This window comes from Seriola dumerili, unplaced genomic scaffold (genome assembly GCF_002260705.1).
Source record: "Seriola dumerili isolate Sdu_G_001 unplaced genomic scaffold, Sdu_1.0 BDQW01000134.1, whole genome shotgun sequence".
NCBI classification, from domain to species: Eukaryota; Metazoa; Chordata; class Actinopteri; order Carangiformes; family Carangidae; genus Seriola; species Seriola dumerili.
In genome coordinates, this window is record NW_019174389.1 from 884,746 (window position 1) to 912,413 (window position 27,668).

The 27,668-nt window shown below is 40.8% G+C and overlaps 1 protein-coding gene across 1 annotated transcript in view; it reads left to right on the forward strand.

Moving 5' to 3' along the window:
• LOC111224453 (neurobeachin-like) overlaps nucleotides 1–27,668 on the forward strand; it is a 201,516-nt gene that overhangs the window by 142,840 nt on the left and 31,008 nt on the right. Inside the window, 6 exon segments of the mRNA XM_022748943.1 lie at nucleotides 11,292–11,409; nucleotides 11,495–11,597; nucleotides 12,266–12,381; nucleotides 14,979–15,091; nucleotides 24,541–24,681; nucleotides 25,732–25,851. Of these exon segments, the coding sequence (XP_022604664.1) occupies nucleotides 11,292–11,409; nucleotides 11,495–11,597; nucleotides 12,266–12,381; nucleotides 14,979–15,091; nucleotides 24,541–24,681; nucleotides 25,732–25,851 (711 nt within the window).

Consider the following 27,668-nt stretch of genomic DNA (forward strand, 5'->3'; position numbering starts at 1 on the left):
CTGTCAGCTTAAATTGGGACCTTACCTAAACCCATCCACACACTGTATGGGTCTCTGTGTGTGTGTGTGTGTGTGTGTGTGTGTGTGTGTGTGTGTGTGTGTGCTTGTGAAGGGGGGGTGGTCTGTGTGCTAATACATGTGAATGAAGGACAGTTGGGTGTGTGATATGTTTGCGCATGCTTGTGATGAACTTGATTGTTAGATTGTTTTCTGTTGTGTCTGATCAGCATGACATATTCACCCACACCAAATCTCCTTTCTGGAGCTCTGCCAAAACACAGATGCCTCATCTGGTTTCTTATTTTGCATCTGATTCTTTTGTTTACCTAAATAACAACATTCACACAGCAAGTCCCTGACTGGTGCCCCGGTGTGTGTGTGTGTGTGTGTGGAGATGTATCTGAATGTTGTTTTGTCCTGCTGGGCTTTCATCTGTTGGACTCATTATGGTCGTCATCTCACTGGGCTCCATTAGAGAAGCTCAGGAGACAGGCTCCCCATGAAAGAGTCATGATGGACAAAGAAGTGCTGATGTGCAGGTTCCTGCCTCCAGGCTTTCACCTGCTCAGGAACAGCCCCGAGGCGAAAAGAACGAGGCCGCTCGGACCAGCCAATGAAAGATTGAAGAGCTAAAGTCTGACTTTCTTAGTGTTGCTTACCATGATCTATAGGGACCTGAAATTGATGGTAAAACAAAAAGAAAAAGTTAACTAATTATTAAGTGAATTTCCTGACTCTCATTCCAATAATAGAAAACAAACAAGCCAAAAAAGTGGATGAAAGAACGGAAAAAGATAGATAAAGTTCTGCCGTTCTACCCTGTTAAATTTCAAACGATTTTATTAGAGTGTCAGTTCTGTGGTCTTGGCAGGGCTTGGGAGGTGTCTGAGCGGGGAGTGCGGTGGCAGGGTGAGAGCATGTCGGCTGTTGACACCATCTAACGAAGGGGGGATTAGGAGTTTACAGAGGCAGTAATATGATAGGTCAAAAAGAGGAGGCACTCCTCCACAGCACTTGGCTCTGTAATGAATGATTGACTGGAAAAGGAGAAGCTGCCACTCGCTGGCTGAGTGCTCATCTTGACGCCTGCCGCACCGCTCCACAGCTCTCCTTGATCACGTTTCACTGCTCCCTTCTCATCTAAGGCACCAGTCTGCAGGGAAAAGCTGCTTTTCCCTCTTATTTTTCTCCCTAATTTACACATTTAAGACATTTTTGTTTGCTTATTTGCAATTCCTTTTTTTGTCAGTGAGCCTCTCTCTATCAGTCCTACTCCCAGCCCTCAAACCGGCTCCCCAGCACACACACACACACACACACGCACACACGCACAATCCCTCACTTACAACCTTCCCTTTCTCTTCTGTTTGCCTTGAGGCAATGAACTAATTTCAGGTTCCATAATTGCGGTGTGTTGTACACCTGTCTGCTATTAATTCTCCCCTGTCTCTCATTCTCTCTCTTAATGAGATATTATTGTAATTATTGTCATTATGCTATTTTCTGTAATGAACTTGATTGATGTTGTTGTTATGGTACTATTTATTCTCTATAATTAGTGTAAATGTGTTGAGAACTTCTACAGGCGCTGATAGTCTGAGACTGTGGTTATGAGTGAACTTAGTCCCTCATTCACTCATCAGCTGACCTGAGAGTTCCCGCTTAGAGCAGAGTTTGTGTTGGATATGGAGAAGAGAGCTGAGCAGCCTGGTCACCACTGAATAGGGCCCTGCTTGTAGCCATTTTAAGACCATTACAACAGTGAAAGGCTACACAATGGCCAGTGCTGGGCTTTGTTTCAGCCTGTCACTTGCACCCTGTGAAAATCAAATAGCGCTTTCCCTTAAAAGAAAAGGTGAAAAAGGTTTTACCTATACTCCCATTTTTGGAAAATCTGGTTGTGTTTTGAAAAGGGAAAAAAAAGTTTTCAGCAACTTGATTTTGAATGTTATTGTTGAAGAGGCAAACTACTGGAAGGAATGCTAAAGAAAATCTCAGCTGAATGAATGATGTTGAATTTTTTTTCTTAGCGGGCTCTCAATCCAATTAGGAGTTTAATAAGGGTCATACATAGGGACTTCACGCTGCAGGTTGGTTTCTTTTGGCTGCTTTTAGGGAGTAGGATGAGGCTAAAGTTGGGATAGGGCCTGACTGAAGGCTGGTCTCTTTAATGTGTAGTGAGGGGTCTTGTGCCCTGGTGAGTCATTGAAACTGTCTGGGGAGCACAGATGATCTTTTCCGTTATTCTGAAGGCGAGGTCGAGAGATAATCTGACACTGTGGTTAGAGTGGTTTCTTAGGTGGTAACAATTACCTGATCTCTCACACGCCTCCACTTCCCCCTCTCACATGCTCCACTGGTGTTTTCTCATTTGCCTTGAATTTGGTCAAGGATTTATTTCTTTATTTCTATACTTTCACTTAACAAACACTTTATGTAGGTCAAAATCATACAGTTCCTTTAGTAGTTGTCACTAATTTGTTTTTGTTACCTGAAAAGCTGAAACACCTCTTGAAAACTAGAATGCCAGTAAAAATGCAGAAAGGCTATATCGGTCTTTAAAAGGGCCTTAGTTGATTTTAATCTCTCCCTATGAGAGTGAAAGTGGGTAGGAAAGTCCTAGAAGTAGAAGCGGACACGTCCAGCCTTTGTGGGTTTGTTCACATGCTGGGGAGCTTTGAGTGTCTGACAGCCGTTTAACTCCACACGACCTGGTTCTCAAGTGCCATCGTTTGGGCGCTCTCGAATCCTGTTAGGAGCCATAATTACAATTCATGCACTCCATGCGCTTCTTTGAAGACACATTGAGAGAGCAAAGGGGGGTTTGGAGAGTTTGAGAGAACCCTAGCAATACTGGCCCTTCATCAGTGTGGAGATTTTCAGTAAACTGCCTGTATACTGCCGCCTGTATTGTCTACAACAGAGTTTTAATGTAATATACAGCTCCATAAAATGGCAATTGGTGGAAATGTGTATACAAGTAAACATTTTTCTTTTATTTACAAATATGTGGGGACCAGTTTGTTATAGTGCAAGTGGAAATATAAATTTCACATCACACATTTTATGGAATTGCCCATTATTTTCAGAGGGCAAACAACTTGTGAATTAAAGTACGAGTGAAGTGAAGCACATTCAATGACTTTCAAAGGGAAAGAGAAGAAAGGGTGAGCATAATGCCTAATAGGTGCTTTAGTAATTTCTGAGTTTTCATAGCTTAATCCGTTCTGAAAAGCTCAGGAGAAGAAAGGCTGCAAATGGCCCTCAGTATTAATTTGATGTGACTTCTGTACAATAAGGGCTGTGGATCCCAGAGGCCCATTTTCAAGCTTACCTTCTTTCATCATCCTCAGCCCTTGGAACTTTTGCCTAAATGTTTCATGAAACCAAGGCTGTAAGCCTCTTTGGTATTCTGTCTTTATAACGCCTGGTTTAAGACTATTATTACACCGTGTTCAAGGCAGAGGAGCACATACAAACAGTGAAGCTGCCTCTCCATTGTGTGAAACTCAAATTGATTTGGTACAATTGGGAGAGCACTTGTATTAAAACACACACATTCTATGGCTCATTTCCCCCCTTTCATTTTGGAGTTTTGCAAATGTAAATGAGGGGTGGTTTCCCTCCTTCTTTTTACAAATAAGACTATTCTCTCTGGTTTTCTGAGTATATCTACTAATTTTGAAAGCAGATCAAATAATGTGTCTGTTATTATTCATATTTATCATGGATTTCAGCACACAGTTTCCTCAGAAAAGCATTTGTGCGTCCAAACCATACACAAAAACAGGGCCTTATTACTCAGATTTCATCTTGATAGTTTGCTTAGATAAAAGTAAAATTAAAATGAAATCTTGCACTGTTGTTGTCAGCATGCAGAGACCTTCCTCCCAACCCCCCATATGCCTGAGTAAAAAAAACATTTTGTGAACTCTAGTGCCTCTGTGAGATTCATAAAAGTCCTTATTTTGTTTTTCTTTTCCTGCAGAGAGATAAAGCAGGCGAAAGATTCAGTTTGTTATCAAAAAATCCTGTGATGATGTGCCTCAGGAAAGTGCAGGCTGCATCTCCCAGCCTTCTCTGCCGTGGATGCTTTGTAACATTTCTCTCTCATTATAAAAATAATGTCAGGGATATAGATACGTGTTCATTGTTTTATAATTTCAAGAAGAAAGACACAAAGAAACAAAGACTCTATTTTCTTTCTTGTGTCTTTTGTTTACATCGAAGAGGGGGAATTGAGCAAGGGACACACTGGGTGGGTCAGTGACCCTAGAGAAAACAGCTTGCATTAATATGGTCTAATCCAGTGTAATTAGTCAAATTACAGCACGCCAAGCAGCTTGTCAGGGGCTGTCGGCTTTGGCAGGCACACAAGATGGCCTGGAGTCCCACTTCACAACAGAGAGACCTCAAAAGCTGCGCAAAACCACTCTACTGCACTTACTTTTCCTCCTTTCAGTCCATTTTCCCAGTCTCCTCCATCTTTCTTTCTTGACCGAAAAGGGGAGGGCTCTTTTAGCTGTGCTACCATGTTTTCACCTTTTCTGAGTTGTCTCTCATAGCCCCCGGCTGCAGGCTTGGCTTTCTGCCTGCCGGCTAAGGTGGATCAAAATGATATGAGGATTCATAGCACGGGCTACAGAAAGTCAGAGTAATTATATCAGCGCTGCACTCCTCCTACGTGATTTTATGAGAGAGAGAGTCAGATGCACGCTAACTAGTGCCACTAAGAACCATAGACACGGTTAAGACACTTCCTCGTGTCGTAGGATTAGCATTGGTAAAAAGATTTAAACTATATAATTACATGAGGATAAAGTACAAATTATCTAGTGCACTCAACAGCCAGATTATCATCCCTTGCAAGCCCCGTTCAGCCCCAAGGGGTGAGCCTGGATCACAAAAGGCCCTCATTAGCATAAATTTACAAGTCCTCTCGTTCAGAGAAGCCGATAAGAACCTGTTCCACCTTTGCTTTGGCCCTGAATGGCTTGTTGTGCTTTGGCAATGACAGATAAGTCAGAGTAATTCCTCTTTATGCCTGAAAAAATGATGCTCCAGATTCTGGCTGCATCCCGAAGGTGTCACCCACGATAATCCTCAAAGAGCGTCCAGCAGAAAGGGGGCTGTGTGTTTTCCAGATGATATACTGCGAATGACAGAAAGAATTATATGAAGGAGGACAAATCTGTAACATATTATTAAGCAATTCCCAGTGAATAACAGGGATAAAAGGATAATGGATGAGGGTGTCGTTATTACCTTGGTGCTGAGGGAAGCGCCAAAGCAAAGGTAGAGAGACAAGATTAATTGAGGACGAGTGAGGCGCTCATTGCTCATCAGGCCCTCTCGTCTAACCACTTGCTCTTTCTGTCCCTCTCCTCCTCTGTCTCTCCGCCTCTCCATCCTTGTCTCGTTCCTTCTCTTCTTCTCTGTCTTGCTCTGAGCCCCTATCCCTCCCACACACCACCAAAAAAAAAGAAAGAGTGGGATTTAAAGCGATCAGCTTGGCACTCTCAGTGGCAGCCAGAGGAAGCTGGTACCCAGGCCAGGAAGATTTCAGTCATCTTAAGGCTGACAAGTCCCTGAAAAAGTCCCATTAGGAAAAGCTTGCTGAAAAGACCCCATACCAAATGACTGCTTTCCTTCTCTCAAGCTTAGTGAAGGCATCCTCAAGCTGTTTATCTGGATGATGTGCTCACTAAGTGTGTTCATGTATGTGTGTGGTGGTGAGTGGGTCAGCACTTGAGCGTGTTCATAAATGTTTGTTTGTTTGTTTGTTTGTTTGTTTACTCACTGGATATAATTTACTTGCACGACATAATAAAGTTTCCACTGACAGGGATGGGATGAAATAATTTAGGTGTGGTGGAAAAAGACTTGAATTCTGATGTAAGTAACTTAATCACCATTAGTAACATTGCTACAAAGGTCATATTTCCTTGGATGCTAATTCGCACCATTTGTCAGCTTTAAATCAAGTGTGAAAATCTTTACTTAAATATCTGAGTTTTTTAAAAACACAGCGATAACTGGCCAAACTGTATGTGGTTTAATGAAAAGCTAAATTATTTAAATTATTCAATAAATCATATGCAAAACATTAACAAAAGTTCTCTGTCAAATGGGACCAATGTATTTTAAAAGTTAAAGTGACCCAGGAGGTGTATAAGCCACATAGCTGCGATTTCAGTTATGACCTGAAATTTCAAGTGATTTGTCCATGTAGTTGGAACATTATTTCTTATACCAACTGTATTTTTGCTATTTATAGTAGGTTACTGCCTTTTATGCACCATTCTGTAGCTGTGAAGGGTAAATGTGTGAACACAAAGAAAAGACGGTCGTGTGTGGATGTATGAGTAATTCTGACAGTAAGAAAATACATGAAATGTGCTACAATAATAACATATAGATCCTAAGATAACATTATCAAATATGTGTTTTCCTACTGTGCTTGTATATACCACATTGTGGACATCAGTGAGGTCACACAGGAAATACATTTTGTTTTGGATTGTTTCTTCTAGGCGTCTCATGGCTTGATGCCAGACTTTGAGTATCATCACTGTAGGAAACCAAAAGTCTTGGTAACTTTTCTTCAGTAAGTTTTTTTTTTTTTTTTACATCACACTTCTTGAAAGTTTATATTTTAATATAGGCAGATAAACAATGTTAAAAGAGCCTTGACTCTTTAAGAAGAAATTGCATCCTAGGAAAACAGCTCCTCCCACCTCTCATACCACAACAGTGTTGAAGACGACGCTGCAGGTCCTGCTAATGTGCATGAAATACCATCCCTGACATAAATGTTATTGACAAACTTGGCTGGACATTTGGGGCAGTGAACTGCCAGCACATTTAATGCATATTCATCTCCTTTATCCCACTGGTCTTGCCAGAGCACCCGAGCTGTGTCATCTTGCCACACTCCAGCTACCACCCAAATGTATAGTGACACTGATTATGCAAATCTGTATCTTGTTTTCCCCCAATACCTGCATTAGGAGCTTGCTACTTTATTGAAGTTGAGATATGGGTCTCTCAGAGAGGCACCAAGTGGAATGCTGATTTTTTTTTAATAATCTGGTGGAATCTTTCACATTTTTATATTTTTACACTTCATAACAGTTGTCACATTAAGAGGGGATCAGATGAGAAATGTGCTTTGAAGCTCAGGCATACGTTATAAATCTTTGCAGGATGTAAAAGGGATTAAAGCTAAAATAAAGTGGATTTGGGCATGTCATGGTCATACAACTAAGATTTCTGTCCGCATGTCTTTATAAAGTTAAATATGCCAGCATTAGTTTAATTTCACAATGTGTGGAGCACCTGAGTCATTTGTAGAAGGAAGAATATAGGCGATGTGTATATTCCGACTTTTTTTCCTTTAAAGAGTCAGTTCGACCAAATTACAAAAAGTTTCTATTATTAAAAATTCAACTGGAGCAGTTTATTCTAGAAACAACATCCACATTATTCTGGATACTCTACACACCTCACCGTGAACAACACTGCTATCTATCTTTTATCTGCTAATAACATAGTCTTTATGGATACTTTTAACTGTGTGTTTAGTTTTTATTTTATTCAGAATAGCAGGCATTTTCTGAAAAGACAAATGAGATTTATGTATTTTGTTAATTTCATTCAACATGGATAAACAAACTTCCATTCACCTCATTTGTAGTGGGGTAGAGGCAGACATCTCAGAGGCTGAGCAGAGGCTGCACTAATATAACCAACACAACATATCTCTATGGCTAGATATCACATGGGCTAAGTAAGATAATATATTTTGTTTTTTTATCAATTAGGTGACAAGACCCTTTAAGTTAATTTATTAGTTGTTTTATTAATTTATAAAATATATATTAATTTATTAATTTATAAAATATATATATATATATATATATATATATATACGTCTGTGACCCAGCCATGTTGCCTTTGGCTGATGATGCTCTCCCACTTAGCTGAGAGTTGCTCTCTGCTCTCGCCATTACCAGGCTTTATGCTTTCTCTTCGCCTTCTCCAAATGCTCAAGCTCTTCGCAGATTTGGCCCATATTGCCTGGGGTCAGCCATTGAATACCGTATATGCAGTGTGTGCTGATCCTCCAAATTGCCATGTGTGAAATCCATCCCACTCGCTCCTGTGGGAGTAGTCATATCACTCAAAATGAAACTGCCTCTTGTACCCGTCCCTTATTCTTCCACCTCACTGTTCTCTATAGCCGCCTGGGACCATGCAGTTGTGAGGCTTTATAGTGGAAGCCTATTAGACAAATCTGAGAAGAATGCAATGGAGGTCCTGTGATACCAGGTTGTCAGAGTGCTCCACAGTCTCATATAAATATATCAGTCATGCCGGCTTGGAGGTCTCACTGAATTATAATATTTTATACCTATTTTGGTATAGATGCAATGGAGGGGGATTGTGTTGTTCCATGTGGGAGAAAATTGTGTATGATTTTAGAGATTTCTTTTTGTTATATTTATTAATAATATCTGTCATAGTGACTCAGTCAGTATAGGGTTAAAGCTATTTGGAAGTCAGAAATGATTAAAATCTATTTCTGTGCATGAAATGGCTTATCACTTTTAAGTATAATGTGCTCCATTTGAGCATCTGCACATTATTATATATGAGTTTCAGCCTAAACACTGGTGTCACCTGTGCCTCTCCTCATCTCATCTGTCACAATATTTTCCCGTTTTCTGCCTGTGATGTTCTACAGGCAGAATGCAGCCTGCCCTCTGTCAAATCAGGGACAGAAGAGAATGCGAATAAAGGAAAGAGAGGACAGAGACGTTAAATTGCATTATGGCTATTATGCTGGAGAGGTATATCTCCATGCATCTGGCAGAGCAGAGCAGAGCAGAGCAGAGCAGAGCAGCGCAGCGCATGCGCCTGTGGCTCCTAATGAGCCTGCGTGGAGGGACCTGTGTGGAAACAAAAGGCTGCGCTTGTCGGCCATACCAGACCCCTCTACCCGCCCCCTCGCTGCACCCCCAGCCCTGAGCGTGACAGACCAAGAGCAGAGCGCCGGTCCCTTCCTGGTGGCGTGATTAGATTGGGGCCGAAGTCTCCAGCTGGCAGGCCTGTCTGTGACTGGAGGCGGCCGTCCCCAGCGCTTGTCACTGGCTGACACCTCTGACAGGCAGGGGACAGCTTCAGCAGACAGGTTCATTAAATGGCATTTTTTACAGCTGGGCCTCCAAAAATGAGGGCTGGGCTTTGTCAAATCTCCAAGTCTACAGGGGCCCCTGCATGTTGGTTTAGACCAAAGCTTTGTTGTTATGACAAATTTTTTGATCTGGGCTGTTTGAAATAAGCTCTTTTTTCTCCTCTTTAGCCCCTCTTTTGTTGACAGCTAGCCCTTTGGCCTGTACTTTGTCATGGCAGGAAAATGTTCACTTGAGCCGGGTAACAAGAAACAGCCTGTGCTAAAATATTATTATAATGACAATCAATACCATATTATAACTGTTTTCACATATTTTTCAGTTCTTAAGAACCTGCAGTGCAGTGTTTGCTTGACAAACCTGTGTAAACTGCATTTTGCTCTCTCTTTCCATGATGTAACAAATGGAGAATTCAGGAGGAAAATTTATGGCACTGTTAAATAAAAAAAAAATGGAATTATAAAGTGAATAAGAACTGTGCTGAATGACAAACCATACTCTAGACATCCAAATAACTTAATATGTATTCAAATAACAGTCCGCTAGTGCCCTGATGAAGTAAGCTGTTGTAGCCTTCCCATGATGCATATCTGTACAAGTTGCCTTTCAGCATTGCACTCAGAAGACTACTTCTAGAACATCTGGCTGCAGAGCAGAAGGGAGATAAAAGCTACCCTGCCTCCTAGTGAGCTGCTGCTGGCCATCAGCAGTGCGCCTGCAGCTCCATAGCTATCCCTCCATCTCACCTCCCTTGCTCTGTATCCCCCCACTCCAGTCAGCACACTGCCTCCTCTGGGCCATGCTGTCTCTATGACAACTGTTTGAGTTGGGGGTTGCAGAGGTGTCAAGCAGGGGCATTACTAGGAGGAGAGCACCAGAGATGCTGCGCTGCTCATCCAGCATCTCCACCTAATCCAATTTTAATTGAGCTCCAGAGATTTTGGATGTGGCACGGAGGTCGGGCATGAGCTATTCCAGAGAGAAATTAAGGCAGCCTGGCTCGCGCTGCACTCTTCCAGCCTGTCACTATTTTAAATGAGCATTAGCATCAGACCTAACCCAGCTGAACATCTCACTCTGCCTCCCTCCCTCCCTGCCCACTCCTATGTGTGATTATAACCTGGGGAGTTGATGAGGTTGCTCCCCGGCTCGTACTGTTGGACAAAATTGTTCAGTCAGAGGGAAGTGAGATGGAAGGAGGGGGCAGGGGGGAGAGTGTGTGAGGGAACCATTCTCACCTGTCAGAACAACTGTCTAAGTTTTCTGTGTGTTGACCTGCACTCCCAGTGGTGCTGCATACACTAATGATCCTTTGTCTGCTTTCTCCTCTCCTTGGCATGATGGTTTTTATTGATTGTTTGTGTCACTGACCCAGGGGGTCATTTTTTCGACCACCACTGCTCTCCTGTTATAGACAGGCTCAAAAAGTGTGAAACACTCAAAGAGAATCGTAGAGTGCTTCATAGTGTGTAGAAAAGTGCCCAGAGATATCTGCCCAGAGAGCTATAATGCCATGCTTCGTCATAAGGGACAATAAGGAATGATTCAACTGATACTACTGAAATACTGATATTCCCTTTTCGATAAAACCTACAGAATAGTCATCAAGAATTTGTTTTTAGTACCCTGATGGTTAGAGGACTTCCCAGCATCAGGTTTGAAGCCCAGCTGGGATAAGTGAACTAAAGCAGTATTCAATATCTCACCAGCTATTGCTGTGATGCCTATTGACAAGACAGTTAACAAAAAATACAAAGAATTTAAACAGCTGTCAACTTAACTTAAATAGTACAGCAGTAAACACATGTTAAACATTGATCTCTCTTTTGCAGAATTTTACTGAGGTCATATTTTACTGTCTTTGTAGTGACGCATTTTGGAAAATAGAGTTGGCTCAGAGTTGGATGTTTTTTTTCTTTCCATATCACAACATACCAGTGGATCAGTTTACAGCAAGAATTTAGTTCAAGTAATTAGAACTTGCCCCATTGCACTTGTGAGTGTGAGTGTATATCATGTGTAGCCTGACATGATCTGTGGTTTTATACAGCTATAATAACCTGAAGACATTTTTCTCTATTCTCTCTGCCCTTCCAGGTTTTAGCATACACCGAGGGCTTACATGGGAAGTGGATGTTCAGCGAGATCCGGGCGGTCTTCTCCAGACGCTACCTCCTGCAGAACACAGCGATTGAGGTCTTCATGGCCAACAGAAGTAAGTTAAGTGCCAATTATAACTTTTGAAATCCAAGGATTTCTCCTTTTCTCCATCATTAAGTCGTGTCTCTCACTGTTCACAGCATCAGTCATGTTCAACTTTCCTGACCAGGCCACAGTAAAGAAAGTGGTGTACAGTCTTCCTCGAGTTGGAGTGGGCACCAGCTATGGACTTCCACAAGCCAGGTAGGTCACAGATGCCACAAGAAAATCAACAGCTTACTGTTCTTACCTTCTCTGTGTTGTGTGTTGGAGCATCTGTGCAGCCTAGCCTGCAGCAGAGTCATTTGAAGTCCCATTGGTCCAGTCATTGAAGTGGGTGTGCAATGACCCTGGCTGAACTGACCTAATTCTCTGACAGGAGACTCTATACAGCAGGGCTGCAGCCAGGCCACTGACCACACAGAAAACCCCAGATTCCCTTTAGACTCGCAACGTGCTAACAGGCCTATTTACACACTGTTACAAAACAAGCATATTTCCTTAAGTCTGTTGTTAATTGGGTGGATTTCAAGCAAGTCATCCTGAATTAACACTTCATGAATTATGTGTTTAACTGAAGGACTTGTAATTCCCACCCAGCTTTTACTTACTCTACTACAATCAAAACTGGATGCCACATTTATTCTCTTGTTTGCAGCTTGACATTTTGTGTTAGCTCTTCATCTCATTCTAAAACTGACATAAAACTGCCATAGAGCTGGTTTTCAGCTACAAAATGTTCTCATTCATCTACCTCAGTCTAGTTGACTGTGATTAAGCATAGCTTCATATACAGTTTATGCTCTTTTAAAATGTCCATAATTTACACCAACCTTCTGTTTTCTGATTTATTATTTAAATGTTTTTTCCAGACGCATCTCCCTGGCCACCCCTCGACAGCTTTTCAAATCCTCCAACATGACTCAGCGATGGCAGAGGAGAGAGATCTCCAACTTTGAGTACCTCACGTTTCTCAACACTATTGCAGGTAAGGACTCCTGATGCCTTACAATACTGTGATTCCCAAGTGAAAGTCAATGATTTCAGATTGGAAGTAGCCAAAGGAATGGAAATAATATGTTCTCTTTTTCACAGCCATCAGTTAAATAGATAGATTCTGATTTGTTTTCTTCCTCATCAGGGAAGAATTTACAACCACTGAAAGTGTAAGGTTTTAATCTATTATCTATGTGAATCTCTTCACCATTAGAGCCTTGTGACTTAAAGTTTAGCTATCATGATCAATAAACTTTATGTGTCAGTGGCACTGGAAACATACTATAAGTGGCCTCAGGTATGTCATATTTGTTTAAGAATCCGTGCTATCCTTATGTGGTCCTGGACGTAAGTACACTTCGCTGTTCATGGGAGTGTGCTGTTTGAAGCAAAGAGCAGGCACAGCAGATTTTGCCAGATAATTAGTGCCTGGCTTTGTGAGAGCGTACATGTGTGTCTGCGGAGTTGAGAGGTTCTGTTGTCGACTCTCTGATCTGAACTGCAACTAACAGGGAAGGCGAGAACGACTGCACGCTACTCTGCTCTGAGAGGTGTCATCCTCTCTCTCGCTGCATATTCATGCATATTTATATTTAGCTTGTGCTTGAGTTCGATACATTATTGTCAGCTAATTAGATGTAAGGCAGACAGAAAAACATGCCCCAAATTCATTAAAAATCTCTAGTAATGACCTAGGCTGACAGGGATGTCAGAATAGTGTGGGGCGGCAGACAGGCGGGGGGTGAAGTGCTGGGAAGAGGTGTGAACGGGAAGGGGGCTTCTAATTAAACACTATTCCACTGTTATTAACATTCTGCCACCCCAACTCAGGCCTCAGCACCAGTAGGTCTAACCAACATTCCCGACTCATCCTCCCACATCCGGCCCGCTGCCTCCATTTGACTATGTGGCATTAACCTGGATAATTATGCTCTATAGCTTCCCCTAGACCTTGGCTGCTCTGCAGAAGCCCTTCCCGTCAACTAGCCTGTCAGACGTTATCACTTGCTCAGCTAGATTTAGACTCTCTAATGCCAACCTGCTGCGCTCCGGGAGTGAGCAGAGACACACCTGCTGGATTGGTTCAAGTTGATAATATTTTGTAGGCAATCATTAAAACCTTTATGGCCGTAGCTGGGAGATTTACAAAGATTATTTCCACTGAACAGTCTTATTTCATTTATGGGTATCACGATATAACAGTGTTGACAATAACCATCTGTTTATCAGTTCACCTGGTTGCCTTTTCAATATCCATTAAGTGTAATTATTCTCTGTGTACACTTTTATACTGCTACCATAACAGACTCTCTCCACCTCTCTACACTCGTGTTTGAATCTAATTCAATTGCGAAAAAAGAGATAAATCGCACAGAGTTAAAGATGAATTTCACTGATAGCATTATTCTTTTCTTTTTTTATGTTTTAAATTTCTCTGGATACTTATCGGGAATTCCTTTGGCCACAAAAATCGTGTATGGAAAATATTGCATACTGTGTACTGCTTGATTGGGAATGCTCAAAGTTTTCAATGTGTTGGTCATTACATGAGCGAGAATGTCATCTTAAGAAGCCACTGTGAGCATACAATTGCTGCTCTAAGATATTCTCGCAGTGCATTTCCTGCAGTGGTCCCTGTGTAATAATGCTGTAATGTGTGATTTAAAAAGTAATTCTTGCATGATGTCTTTGAAAAGCTTGCTAAATACTAGTCCAAATCAACATTGGACACGTAGAACAAGTATGTAGCTGTGAAATATTTCATAGGGATGTGGTCAGGCCTTTAAATTAGTATTGCTCCCTTTCAGAGTTTAGTTTAATTTTTCTTAGTAAATGAAATAAAATGTTGCCTTTTTACTTTCATTTTCATTTACTTTCCTTTGAGCCCACGTTTTTAGTTTGATTTATTACCAGCAGTAAAAATTCCAACAAAACCATCTACAGCAGCCCTATCCCCATCCTGGATTACAACAGGCCACCACCTGACCTCACATCTGTATCAGTGTCATCTTCAAAAGAAAAGTAGAGCATTAATGACAGCATGGTACATGATCTTCTGTTTTCCCATGGACTTCCTATGACACAATTTGCCATCTGAAAATCATATTCCCACTGCCAGAGCACTGAGGAAATTCGCATCTGGCCAATCAGTGGATCAGCACTGACATTTTAGGCGTTTGGAGCCATGGCTCAGAGGAGAGTCTTTTTTTCTCTGTAATTACATCCACTCCTCCCAACCTAGAGATACTTATTTTCTCTCTAAACTTGAAGTCACCCTCCTCACGCCCCCTGTAACTCCCACAGTCTATTGATAAAGTACACTCAGCAACCAAAGGCATGGGGAGCACCGAAAACATTCTCACATAGCTGAGAGAGCTTGCCATTAGTGTACGTGTTTCCCTGGCAGACTCCATATGAGACAGGAAGTGTGTCTGATTGAGGGCTCTGCGATTGGGGGCTTGTTGGAATGTTGCATGCTGATCCCACAAAGTAACTGAAGCCTCAAGTGTACCCTGCCCCGCTTTCAACCCCTCTGCTTCCTTCCAAGCCTTCATCACTCACAGATTTCTGTCTGCTCTGTGTGTCTAGGGAGGACATACAATGACCTGAACCAGTACCCTGTCTTTCCCTGGGTCCTCACCAACTACGACTCTGAGGAGCTGGACCTGACCTTGCCAGGGAACTTCAGAGATCTCTCAAAGGTACCAAGGCCTCTTGGCCATGCACCTCGGTATGACGAAGAGAAGGGGGGCAAGTTGGGTCAGCTGGCTCTGACGGCAGGGGATTTCCTTATTAAGAGTCAGACTGTAAAACAATATATTTAATGGCAAAGGAATGATGTGCAGAGTCTTAACTCATGTGGTGGAATGCAGAAAGTGGAAAATACAAATGCACTCAAATACTTAAGTTTACTCTCCATTAATTTGGTACTGTATTGTCTCAGCACATAGTTTACACTGTCAACTTTGAATATAAGCTTTAAAAAGAGTTCCTGGTTTCTACATGAGAAAAGCTTATACATTTTTTATTACCAACTGTGCTTCATATAGTAGACACTGAAATGCTCACAGTTGATAAAAGCTCTTTCAGCAGGGCAGGTTTAGATGCATCAAGCCATCCAACATGAATTTTCATGATCTGAAGGATGTTTGGGCCATGTGGTTGAAATCATGATTGCAATATTAATAAGAATTTTTTCCAATACAAATATATGGCATCAAAATATGGCAAATGTATGCAAAACCATCATGTAGATGATCAAAGTAATCTCCGAAGCAACAAATTGCTTGCTGAGAATTAATAATTTAGACAGCAAGAATTTGTTGACCAATAACCACAAGATAAAATATGAGATCATAACATTGCAATCAGCTGAAAACAGATAAAGCATAATGACTTATCACCCAGCACATTCATTAAATGTTACCATTCAGTAATTCAAATTTCTGCTTTGATTAGACTTTTCCCAGGGAATAATTGATGAGGGCAGGTCATAAGCACAATGTTGCAGTGAAAGTTGTTCTAAATGTGGCAGGTCAAAAACACGTCAAGCTGTGCTGTAGAGAGTCCTGCTAACGCTGCCAAATCACCAGAGCTCAGACACAATGACACTAATGCCCTGCAACCCTGGGAGATAAAGTTCAGCGTTGTGTTTGCTCTGTCTTTGACTGAAGGGGAAAAGGCAGCAGATCACTCTACCACAAACTGTGACCTGGTTTACTGGTTTACCAACCCCCTTCTCTTTCTCTGTCTCCCTCTCTCTCTCTCTCTCTCTCTCTCTCGCACATGCACACTGCAGCTCACTGACCTGAAAACAGTCGCATTCCTGTCTGAGCTCTCTCTCTCTCGCTTACTTTATCGCTCCCTCATTCCTCTTTGTTTCCCTCAAAACACCAACATTCTGACTTCGAGCCTCACTTTGCCATCACAGTTCTCAGCAGTTTGGATCAATTTGCAACTTTTCAAGGCTGTGTGCTGTGTTTTGTAGTGTGTGCTGTGTTTTGTAGTGTGCGTTGTGTTTTGCTGCGGGAGACGAGGAGAGCTTTGAAAAGAAGAAAAGGAAATTACTATGAAACATTCAAAAGAATCATGGACAAGGTATATAGTGTCTTGAAAAATGAGTTCCCACTGTGCTGGAGCACTTCTTCACATTTCTGTAAACCCAGAACATTTTGGACAAACAGCTCAGTTGTGTGTCTTGCCACCATCACCTCACTACTTGTCTGCTTTTGGCGGCTCTGGCCTGTGGGGTATCCAGGTGGGCTGAGAGAGCCACGGAATGTGTGTGCGCGCGTGTATGCATGTGTGTGTTGGGGGGTGATCAGGGCTGAGCCATGTGCAGCCCTCCTGCCCTGGGGAGACAGTTATGTATTGTAATGTATTCCAGTGACATCCTCCCATGCTGTTTACAGGGCTGAGCTGCCTTCATTAGTATGAGTTCACAGCCCGTGTCTCCTGACAGTTGTCCTTGGAACCCCAGGGCTCTTACCTCCAAAAGTTCACAGCTAGTATAGCAGGGAGGGACAGAAGCCCCCACACTTCTCCTCTTTGCTTGGTCTGCCCTTTTGTTCAATTATGGATCAGAGGTAGCAGCAGAGTCTCCAGAGACGCGCTCATTGTGTTTTATGGCTGTGCGTGTATACGTCCAGTGGGTGTGGTTGTGTATCACACTGGCGTTGTGTGTGGTAACTATGGCTGGGTATCATTTCAAACTTTTTTACTATAATACCCATGTTTCAGTATCAATACTAATATAATACCAATTCTGGAACAATATGAAAGTCTCTTATTTTTCTCATTTAACAAAAGAAGCCAAACTTCTCAAATATTCTGTAAGAAACAAACAGGTGTAGAAGAACTTTGCCTCAATGAAACAAAAGATTTTAACAACTGTCTGATAAAAGTCTAAGTAAAGGAGAATGCAAATCTAAACAAGCATTTAAATGCAAGTTTTCATTACTTAACAGTTTTTGATACATGGTGCTACAGACATATTTGGCTTGTTCCTAAACACTATTGTGGTTTGAAACCCAGCCCTAGTGGTTACAACATTCATTTTATTACTCCCTTTTATAAATTGAATGTTTATTTTTTTTCTGTGGTTGAATAACATCACATCACCTCATGTCATATCATCTGTCACTCCAGAGCTCAGTGAGCTGCAACATTATGAAGTTAAATTGTCATATCATTACTCTTAGGTTAATACACTGGATAAAGCTAAATTGCAGCTAAATTGTAGATCATAAACTGAAGCTTAACTAATACTCCTAAATTCTTCTCAAATTATCCCACACTGGCATTGCACAATTTGTGAGGCCTTCTTTCCCACAGATCAGAGTCATACCTGTGAACTGTTTGTCAGTTACAGGTGATTGCCACTTGACGGACAGCATTGTTTAAACTGCTGGAGCTCTGTACTGATCTGCCAAATAATATCCTCCCAAACCCACTGCACACACCTACAATTACCTGCTGGTTGGGCATTCAGTCAGCTGTGAACAGTGCTATTGAACACATCATTCTTTCGCCTCAGGGTGAGCGTTCTGCATATTTGGATGTCAGATACATTCATGCAGTGAAGTGTTTCATTAGATTCTAATGATTATTTCTTGATGGAGTGACAAGACGGTGATAGATATAGGGAAGCCAATCTTCCTCATAGTTGTTAAATGATGTGATGGAAATTCACATAATTGCATAAGAAGGTGATAGAAGCAGATGTGGTTTAACACTATGCTTCTTCGTGTACTGACTAAAATTTATTAGATGTATCCTTTGTAAAATGTAAAAGAGGCAAGCAACAAAGTGACATGTGCATTACTCAACCCATGGAGTTTAAGGTGTTACATGCATTTTTACCTTACTTGAAATTACTATAATAGAGAAAACTAAAAAAGATAGATAAAGATAAAGAAAAGTATTTTAAATTTATTTCTCTCTCAAGTCTCTGCTGTGGCACTCAGTGAAAGCTGAGCATCTCTAAGAGACACACTGAGTAACGCCGACAGAGCTTGGCTCCTATAAAGACCCCCTCCACACTTTTCTTTCCATAATGGAGCCTTCTTCACCCTCACTTCCACTCCAGTCAGGCTGTTGGGGAGCACATCTGCTTCATCTTGAGTTGGAGCAACTTGATTGCATTAGACTGGAGCTGCATACAGCCCTGCCTCTGACGAGGCAAGCAAAAACGACTGCGACTTCTCCTGACAGAGCACCATAGCAACATACTGTAATGTAATTTCTTTTGAAATATAAAATGCAATATGCGTCTCATTGGGAGGTAGCTTGGATATAACCAAAAAAATGGAGGCACTCTGTGCGCACTCAGCCACGTTCATTTCCTGCATCTTTGGAGTGCAACACCAGAAATGATCCTGATTGAATCTGAAGCCAAATCTAAGTCTGATCTTTGTTTAGTTGTGTTGATGTATTTCACTGGGTCAGGTGTTATACAAGAAATGAACTCAGATAGGAGCAAGTGTGGAACTGTCTGAACCAGTTGTGTTCATTGTCTTATATCTGTGATCAGTATGATATGCAGCGCAGGGAAAAAGGAAGAGGTGATTATTCTTTGTTGAATAGAGGTAAACAAAGCCTGATTTGAGCTTATCAACAGATAGTGCTTATGACAGGACTAAAGACACTAAAGGACCACTGACGTTCTTATGCTATCTTATCATAAATAGGTTTTTATTTCTAATTAAATATCCCATCAATCATACATTCTTCTCATGTGTTTGCCTGATCTGTATGTTTTTCTATGGCCAAGGCAGCACGTTAAGGTATTAGGATTTGACTAACCTGAAAGTAATGTTTCAGTTTACCTTATGCCTAAACTCTCCCAGGAACAACAGTGTGAGAGCTAGATTTTGTCAAGTTGATGTTCTCGTAGCTGAGAGTGTCTCAGCGAACGTGCTGTGAAAGTAGTGTCTCTTTCAAAGCTACCGATGGTCAGTTTATTCCAATTTCACATGGTTTCTTTTCGAGCCGCCACAGTTTGGCTGGTATTGTTTTCACCTTATGAGTCTGTGAATGTGTGTGTCATCATGGCAAAATGTGGTCCTGGAGACATCTGCTGTAGCGAGAACTACCACAGTGGCAGTTTCGAGTACTTTGGCAGGTGTTTATGTGTTTGTGGACAGATTTTGTCACCATGATACCATCACAGCCATGCACAAGAGTAGCGGAACTTTACAGGTGTGTGTTTAGATCAAAATGAAGAGAGTTTGAGGGTGGATGTTGTCCAATCCGTGAGTACTGAGTACTCATGGGTCGGAGGGTCATCATGCTGATGGGCGCCGTGGCTGCTGTGATCCCATCACATGACAATCTCTAGTGTATTGGTGCAATTAGTCTTGGTGTCGAACGCTTCTTTCCCAGAATTACTGAGCTGAGACCCTGTTCTGAAAACCTATTTTAATTGCAACTGCAATCACAACAATTGTGCAGTTATGGAGTAACAAGGTTATGTAAGACGGAGAATCCCAGTCAGCTCTAGAGTATAATGTTGACTTTGGAGGGATACAATAAACTTACTAACCAACACTCAATACTTTGGTTTACAGCCTTTATTATTTGCATAATTGCAACTGTATTAATCACCTGAGAAATAGTCAGTTGGCCATTTGTCAGCTTTACTTTATCTTTACCTTTATTTTGTTGTCATCTTTTTTTTAAACATTTTAGTGAGGTGGTATTTCCTGTGTAACAATCCCAACTTCAGCAAATTCCCTTTAAGATAACAGCAACCTCTAACAAAAAGAAAAATAACGATGTGGGTGAACCTATATGTAGCCAGTAAATTATCCCAGCTCACCAACCACACAAAGTTTCTAGAAGACAAAGTAAAAGCTTTCATGCTTCTGAGCTACACACAAGTCGGTTAGAAGATGTCTTATATTTATGCTCACACAACTGAGTGACTTTGGAACATTTTTGCCTCATTTATGTAGAGCCAAATAAAAGAATTAACAGGAAATAACCTTTTAGTATATGTCTTTGGATCCCTTCCCTGTAACCAGGCGATTCATTCAAGACGTGTTTGTGAGTAGTTTAGTCTCAGGAAAAGGTAGAGAAGTTGGTAGCAAGGGTACAGAGTCTTGATTTAAAACTAAATTACGGCTTAAAAATGTTGGCTTGTAATATCCCTTTAAGCACAATTATATGTTTCATAACACATACTGTTGCCTATAATAACATGGCTCAGTTTGTTTGGTACCATGATATTGAAATGAGCAACTAAAACATGTAACACATGTACTGTGAATCAAAATCTTACCAATTTGCCATTTTGTAAGCTTTGGTTTTAATACGTTTTATGTGAATTGTTTACTTATCCCACTCTTACACTCAGAATTACCTGCAGCTGTCTTTTCCTGATTCTTCTCCCTCTGTCATATGTATTACCTGGATCTTTCATAGCGCTGTGTTAGTCATAGAAGCAGTTTAACAGAGTGTGAGACGTCTTGTGGCTTGCACCCCGATCCAGCTGGGCCAAGACGTCACATGCAAGGCTATTATCACTCCATAAATCTATGCAGATCTCAATAAACTTCTCTTTCAGTCTATTCAATTGTGCTAACACTGATGTGGACTGCCATTAAATTTTAAGGAAGAACCAAAAACTGAACCCATTAAAATAGAGCTTCAGGCATGTGCAATGTGCCACACACGGATATGACCCTAATTTTCAAAATGACAAAGAGTCTGTCTGTTGTACTGAGGTTGCATACAAGCTGTACCCAGCCAAAAGAATAACAGTGCAATTTTAATAATGTTAGAATAAGTGGCTTTATTTTTAGGCATCAGTCTCAGTCCATTTTGAATTGAGGGCTTTTATTTCATTTCTTCTGACCTCTGAGCTGCAGCTTTCAGGTAGAAAAGCTGCCACTGATTACGTTACCACGTCTCCCTCCCCCCACAGCAACCGATTCAGTGGCACTGAGTATATTGATATTGACTGCCAATATGCCTGTAGGGCTCTTATATTGGACGGAGTGATTGAAAAGGCAGAGAAAGCAATTTATTCACCACTAAACGTATGTTTAATGGGAGTAATTTTGTTGCCTTAAGAACACATGAAAATGAAACAGCCGCCAAAGGGCAAAAACCCAGTGATGGTGTCAGTGCAATATTGAAGTTATTACTGAGTCTGCGGTTAAATAATGAACCATGCTATCCAAGGTTTGGCCTAACTAAGAAATAATTGGATGGATGTCAAATAAATACAGCAGTATTATATTTTTTTCTGTTTTATATCCTCAGAATAATTAGGCAGCATTTCTTCAAATACTGAACAACAAAATATGAGAGTTTTATGATTTCTGACATTTTCAGTCTTGACACTGCGCTCATCGCTCATTTGGAATTGTTGAGATTTTCAGGCTGTTGCTATTTGCCAGTAAAAGGCTAGTTCAGGGTTTTTGGAAACTGTTCTCCTCTGCTCCTTATTTTAATAACAGCAAAATGGTTGTGTGCATTCATTGTTGGGGGCTTTTAACATAACTTGCATGCCTGTAAAATGTAATGCAATCTAATAAAGTTTTTATGCAATAAATGCTATACAGTTATGCTAAATTTTTTCAGTCTCTGAAAAACTCATGTTGTTCGAGTTGTACTCGTTCATAACTTTGGGACCATGGCTTGTGGTGTTACATTATTAGACTGCGCTATATTGTGCAGATCCTGATAACTCATAAGCAGTGCCCAGTAGCACAGTAGGGCTCTGAACACAGATGGGAGTAACAGTGCTAAGTAAAGTGTTTGTCTTCTTGGGTGCGTTTGGTGTAAATCAGGTCAGCCAGGGTTAATCTACGTGGATTACCCACAACATTTAGCAGGAGACGTTGAGATCTCCTCCTTCCATCCTCAGTGCGCAATCCTGCTTACCCCTGCCGCCATATCCCTGTATATTCCAAACAGAAGACAGCGCAACAGGAACTTTTTAGGGTTCAGGAGAATAATGGGGTCTGACAGACAAATCCCAGAGCAAAGCTCCTTGTCTGCCCTAAACTCTCCCCCAGCCTCTCTGCCGACCTCACCACATGCAGCCTAATGGGGAACTACCGCTAAGACTCTTCAAGTTTATCTCTGTTAATTATGCCCAATAATGCTTTCCTACTCTTTTGCTTTCCTAACATGAGGAATAGAAAAGAAAAAAGTTTTTTCCAGTAAATCAAAGTAGAATTACTGTAACTTTATTGTCTGGTATGGTCATAAATAAATTTCACTACAGCCATGGATTTGGACAATCACATCACCTGCTACATGAATACAGTATTGCCAGTAAAGGGTCTGTGTCACACGGTAAAAACACGGTCTAAACAATTTATGCAAATTGCAATGGATGATTTTGTGCAACTCTAATAATATATTTTAAGTATATAGCATGAGTATGTCATATATCAAGATGATCATTGAAATTAATTTAGTTGGAAGGCTGGTCATGAGATCTGCTGTATCTGTTATCTGTAAGATTTTCCATTTTGCGACTCCAAACAGATTAAGACTGGATGGTTCATGCAGAGGATCATGCAGAAAAACACAATGCACTTCCAAAGACAAATCCTTCTTTTACGAGGCTTTATGTGTAACTTTCATAGTTGCACAATAAGTCAGTTAAATGAAGTACATTGTATGAGTCAGACTAGCTTAAGTTTAGCACTGAGGTCTCGTGAAAGGATTTATGAATAGTGAAAACTGCATTTTTTGTTTCCAGACTATATGAGATCTGTGATGGAACAGTATAAAAATTATTATACAAGACTAAATTTGAATTACAGGAAGATTCATTATTCTATACTGAAGCATAAGCTTGTACAGTGATATACTTACTGACAGAGATCATTACGTTGAGGTGACCAGAGGCCACACTCAAATGCACTAAAAATGCCTTGTAGTCCTAACGTTATCTATATTATTGGGTTGTCAAATGCTGAAAATGCCAACAGCTTTCACTCCAAGTATTTCAACAAGCCAAATATTGGAGGTATTACACATATAAAGTGTATTTTTTACTGACCTGATGTCACAGTAATCTAAGATAAGTCAGTCTGTGTGGTTGCGATGAGACAGCTGTTAAGACAGTAAGAACAAAGAAAAGAGCTCATATCACTTCTATTGTAAAGTTCTCACACTAGCTTACAGTTACACATAATATAGATTTTGAAATCCTTTAACTTTTCTATAAATCCTTTCATGGACTTGAGTTTCACTGTATTAATATGCTGCCAAGACAGTTGTCTGATACAGTCTTCAGACTTTCCGCTGCTCGCTGAACCAAATACTCACTGAAGCTGCTGCAGTTTTGGATCGAAACTCAGAACTCAGTGTACAGACAATACAATCAGGGACTAGAACATTTTAGTCTTGCTTTCACTTTAAACTGGTCATTATTACTTTGCCATTACTATCACTATTTTTGATACTTTTACTTGACTTCTTATCTATTTACCTAGCAAGCAGGTACTGAAAGGCTTGTTTGTCTCAAAACATAATGGATTCTACAGAGGTGTTATTCCTGAAAATATGGCCTCAAGGATACATAGCGATGGTCACTTTGACTATATATTGTGTTTGTGTGGTTTGTTGTAATATATTGGGCATGATAGATATGAATACAGGTTTGCAGTCATTTTAGGCTGTTTGAGTTCTCTTTCAGCTTTTTATTCTTTTTTTCCCTTTCTTTTATTAGTTGTTTTAATGTATTATTAATTTTTATTATGTATAATTCATGTATTATTATTTTCCTTATTAAGTGTTTTCCAGTGAGAATGTCTTCTATTTATGGGCTGCTCTTAGCCAAAAGGCCAATGCCAGGAACTTTTTAGAGGGGAAGCCTCAACAAAGTAAAGGGGGATAAATTTGAGCATCCCAGTTTACAGTAACAATAACACAGTTTTGTACACTGTTTATTGGACACATTCCCACCAGTGTATTTTGTCAAGCTTGCAAAGTCAGTTTAAATATCACAATAGTACAATCATATGTGAATATCAATTTTGTTTGCCTTCACAAAGAACATGACTTGTACAACTACAATAGGAAACCTGTACATATATTTTATGGTTGCTTTGAGTGGAAATGGCTAATAACAACAAATTACTTCACTGCAGGAACTGAACCTTTTATTTCCTTATTTTCTTTCCAGCCTGTTGGTGCTCTGAATCCAAAGCGCGCAGCATTCTACGCTGAACGCTATGAGACATGGGAAGACGACCAGACACCACCTTGTCATTACAACTCCCACTACTCCACTGCTGCCACCGCCCTGCACTGGCTTGTCAGAATAGTGAGTAAAATGACTCCTTCAGCCACCCTCACAGCCATTATTCTACTGTGTTCAAAATCCTCAAATTAGTCAAGCATCTGGATCAAAATGAAGTCAAACCTACATTCTCAGACAGCTTTTCATTTTTGACTCTGCATTAGTTGATTGTTACTTGTCAAGACTCGATGACGTTGTTACTTTGAGGTCTGTCGGCTTCTGCACAGGAAACAGCTCGACATCTCAATTTGATTGGACCTGAGTTAGACCAATGGCGCTCAGAAAACACATTTCACAGGCCAGTAAACCGGCATATGTGAACTAAATAAAGAGTGGCTGGGTAATGATTTACAGAGGCTGCTGTGACAGGTTTATGTGTTTCAGGCAACCCAGTGAGCGCTGGAGACATGTCCATCAAGGTTACTGAGCACTGTCCTCATTTACTCTGGGAGAGAAAGAGGAGGCACACACACTTCCAATCTGTTCCCCACAAAACAAGCCCTTATAACCTCCACGGCATCTTTGAGTTGGTATTCATTTGATTTTGACGTCAGCTTATTAATTTGAAAGAACTTTATGGGGAGTTACTGTATTTCTCCTCCTCTCCCATCATTAGTAGAAAGGGGCTGATGAAGCGAGGGACCTCCCTTGACAGCAGTTAGATTGCCCTCTGTGGGTTTGTTCCCACAATCCCTTTCTTCCATCCGCTGAGTGATCCATCCGCTCCAACCGGCAATGGCCGCCATCTCAGGCTGAGAAAACCAAATTTGAGCCAATTATCATTATGGTTTGCTGTACTCAGGAAGAACACTAATTAATTCTCCCTCAGGCTTGAATACAGTGAAAGACTGATCTCTACAGAGATCCCTTAGTCCACTGCACAAAGGAATAATGCAGATAATTCACACTATTCACATGTATTTTGAAAATGTAATCCTGTAGGTTCCAAACAATACTAAGATTTGTGCATATGATGATCAAAATAGATGTTAAGAGCATGGAGAAGATAATCATGACTTTAAATTTGGGTGGAGATCATTGGTCTTTGTGATTTTTAATTTTCTTTCTCTCTAGGAGCCCTTCACCACGTTTTTCCTCAGTGCCAATAACAACAAATTTGACCACCCTGATCGCACCTTCTCAGCCATTGACCGCTCCTGGAGAAATTGTCAGAGGGACACCTCTGATGTAAAGGTGAGAATCACAACAAAAGCAAAGAAGTACGTTTATATGGATACACAAGTCTAGATCTGAAGACCTGAAAAATTCTGCCCTTAATTCTAAGATCATTATCTATTATGTTTGTTTCCTCTTTCAGGCTGGTTTTATGAACTTGTGGGTCCAGATGTCCAATTCTGATGATTTCTGCAATTCTAATATTAGAATATAGAAAATATAGTTATATAAATATATAATTTTCTAATATAGAAAAATTGCACCATGTATAATTGGCAGTATAACCATACCAAGCCTCTCACTCGCTATGCTCCCCTCCTCATCCAATGAGCCTCAACACCACTGCAAAAATATATACCATTAATTATAAATGCCTCATCCAAACAGCGAATCACAAAGACCCACGGTGCACAGGAATACCCTAAGCACTTAGAAATGCATATTTGATTTATCTCATGCAAAAAACAAACTATCTCAGAGGTAGACTGATTTTGTATCTGTGCATGCAAGCACTCATGAGTTTGAACAAAGGCTGCGTCTGAGAGAAAGACAAAGCCCTCCCTCTGCAAATCCACAGAGCAGTCACCGAAAACGCTGAACCCTGCTGATTCGCCTCCATTTTGCCCACTGCATAACACGCAGCAGGAATACGCACTGACCTCAAAGTGTCATATATTTCTAACACACCCTGCACTGGGTAGTGTTGCCCCAGGCAATTAATAAAGCATTAATGACAAAAGCTATTTAAAATGTAGTCTTTTATGTACGGACAGAGCTTTTACTTGCCAGGATCTGGGGGAGAGCAGCCAACAATCTATGTGAGGCTGAGACAGAAAGCTGCAAGCCAGCAAAGAGCTGAATAGTCAAACACCACCCTGTTAACAAATACAGCCTACTTTCAACTACTTGTATGTCTGCACGCATTTGTGTTTACACACATAGAATGGCTACTGATCTATTAGGAGAGTCACTGCACTGTGGAGGACAATGGTGGATTACTAACATTATTTCATAATGTATTAGAAACAGGGAAATATTATGCAAGAGCTTGTTTGGTTTGCTCAAGGTGCAATAGGGATAAATTATGTGGCAATACCATTATAATACCTGATTAGATTATTAACAATTGATGGGATTCTTTTTTTTATTATAATCTCCATCTCTGTTATTTCTCCCATTTTTCCTTTGCACGCCCTCCAACTTAGTTTTTAAATTATTCTTGTATTTGCTATCTTAGAAAAACTTAAAAAAAGACATTGCTCAATTTAATCCTGTCTTAAATAGAATAAAATAAGGCAGCTAAATTTATAGACAGACACACAAATTGCATGAACAGCCACCATGTAGCAATTTAGACTCAGCGGAGAGTCAGGGGTTAAGGTCAGCTTCGGCCCAGTACACTAAGCGGGCCATCAGGGCTCTGATTAAAAGGCAGCTTGTTTTTACCAGGGTCTCTCCTTCATTAACCCTGGACTTCTCCAGCAGTAATGACGACAAGATCGAGGGAGGCTTAACCCCTGATGGGGATGACCTCCCAAAAGAGCAAGTCAAATGGAAACAACCCTGCGCTGACCAAGCCTCACCTCCTTGACCACCCCATTATTAATGTGCATCCATACCTCTCATTTATTCTGTGGTGCACACACAGTTATGTTAAGCTGGCACAGCCACCCATAGGCAATGAGAAGCAGACTTTTTTTTTTTTTTTTTTTTTTTAGAAGTAGTGGGCACACATACACACATACTTTCTCATACACACACAAACTGCCACCATGCTGTCTGAAGGAATCCAGCAGCACTCCACTGGTGACAGATTTTGACGAACATGTCATTAA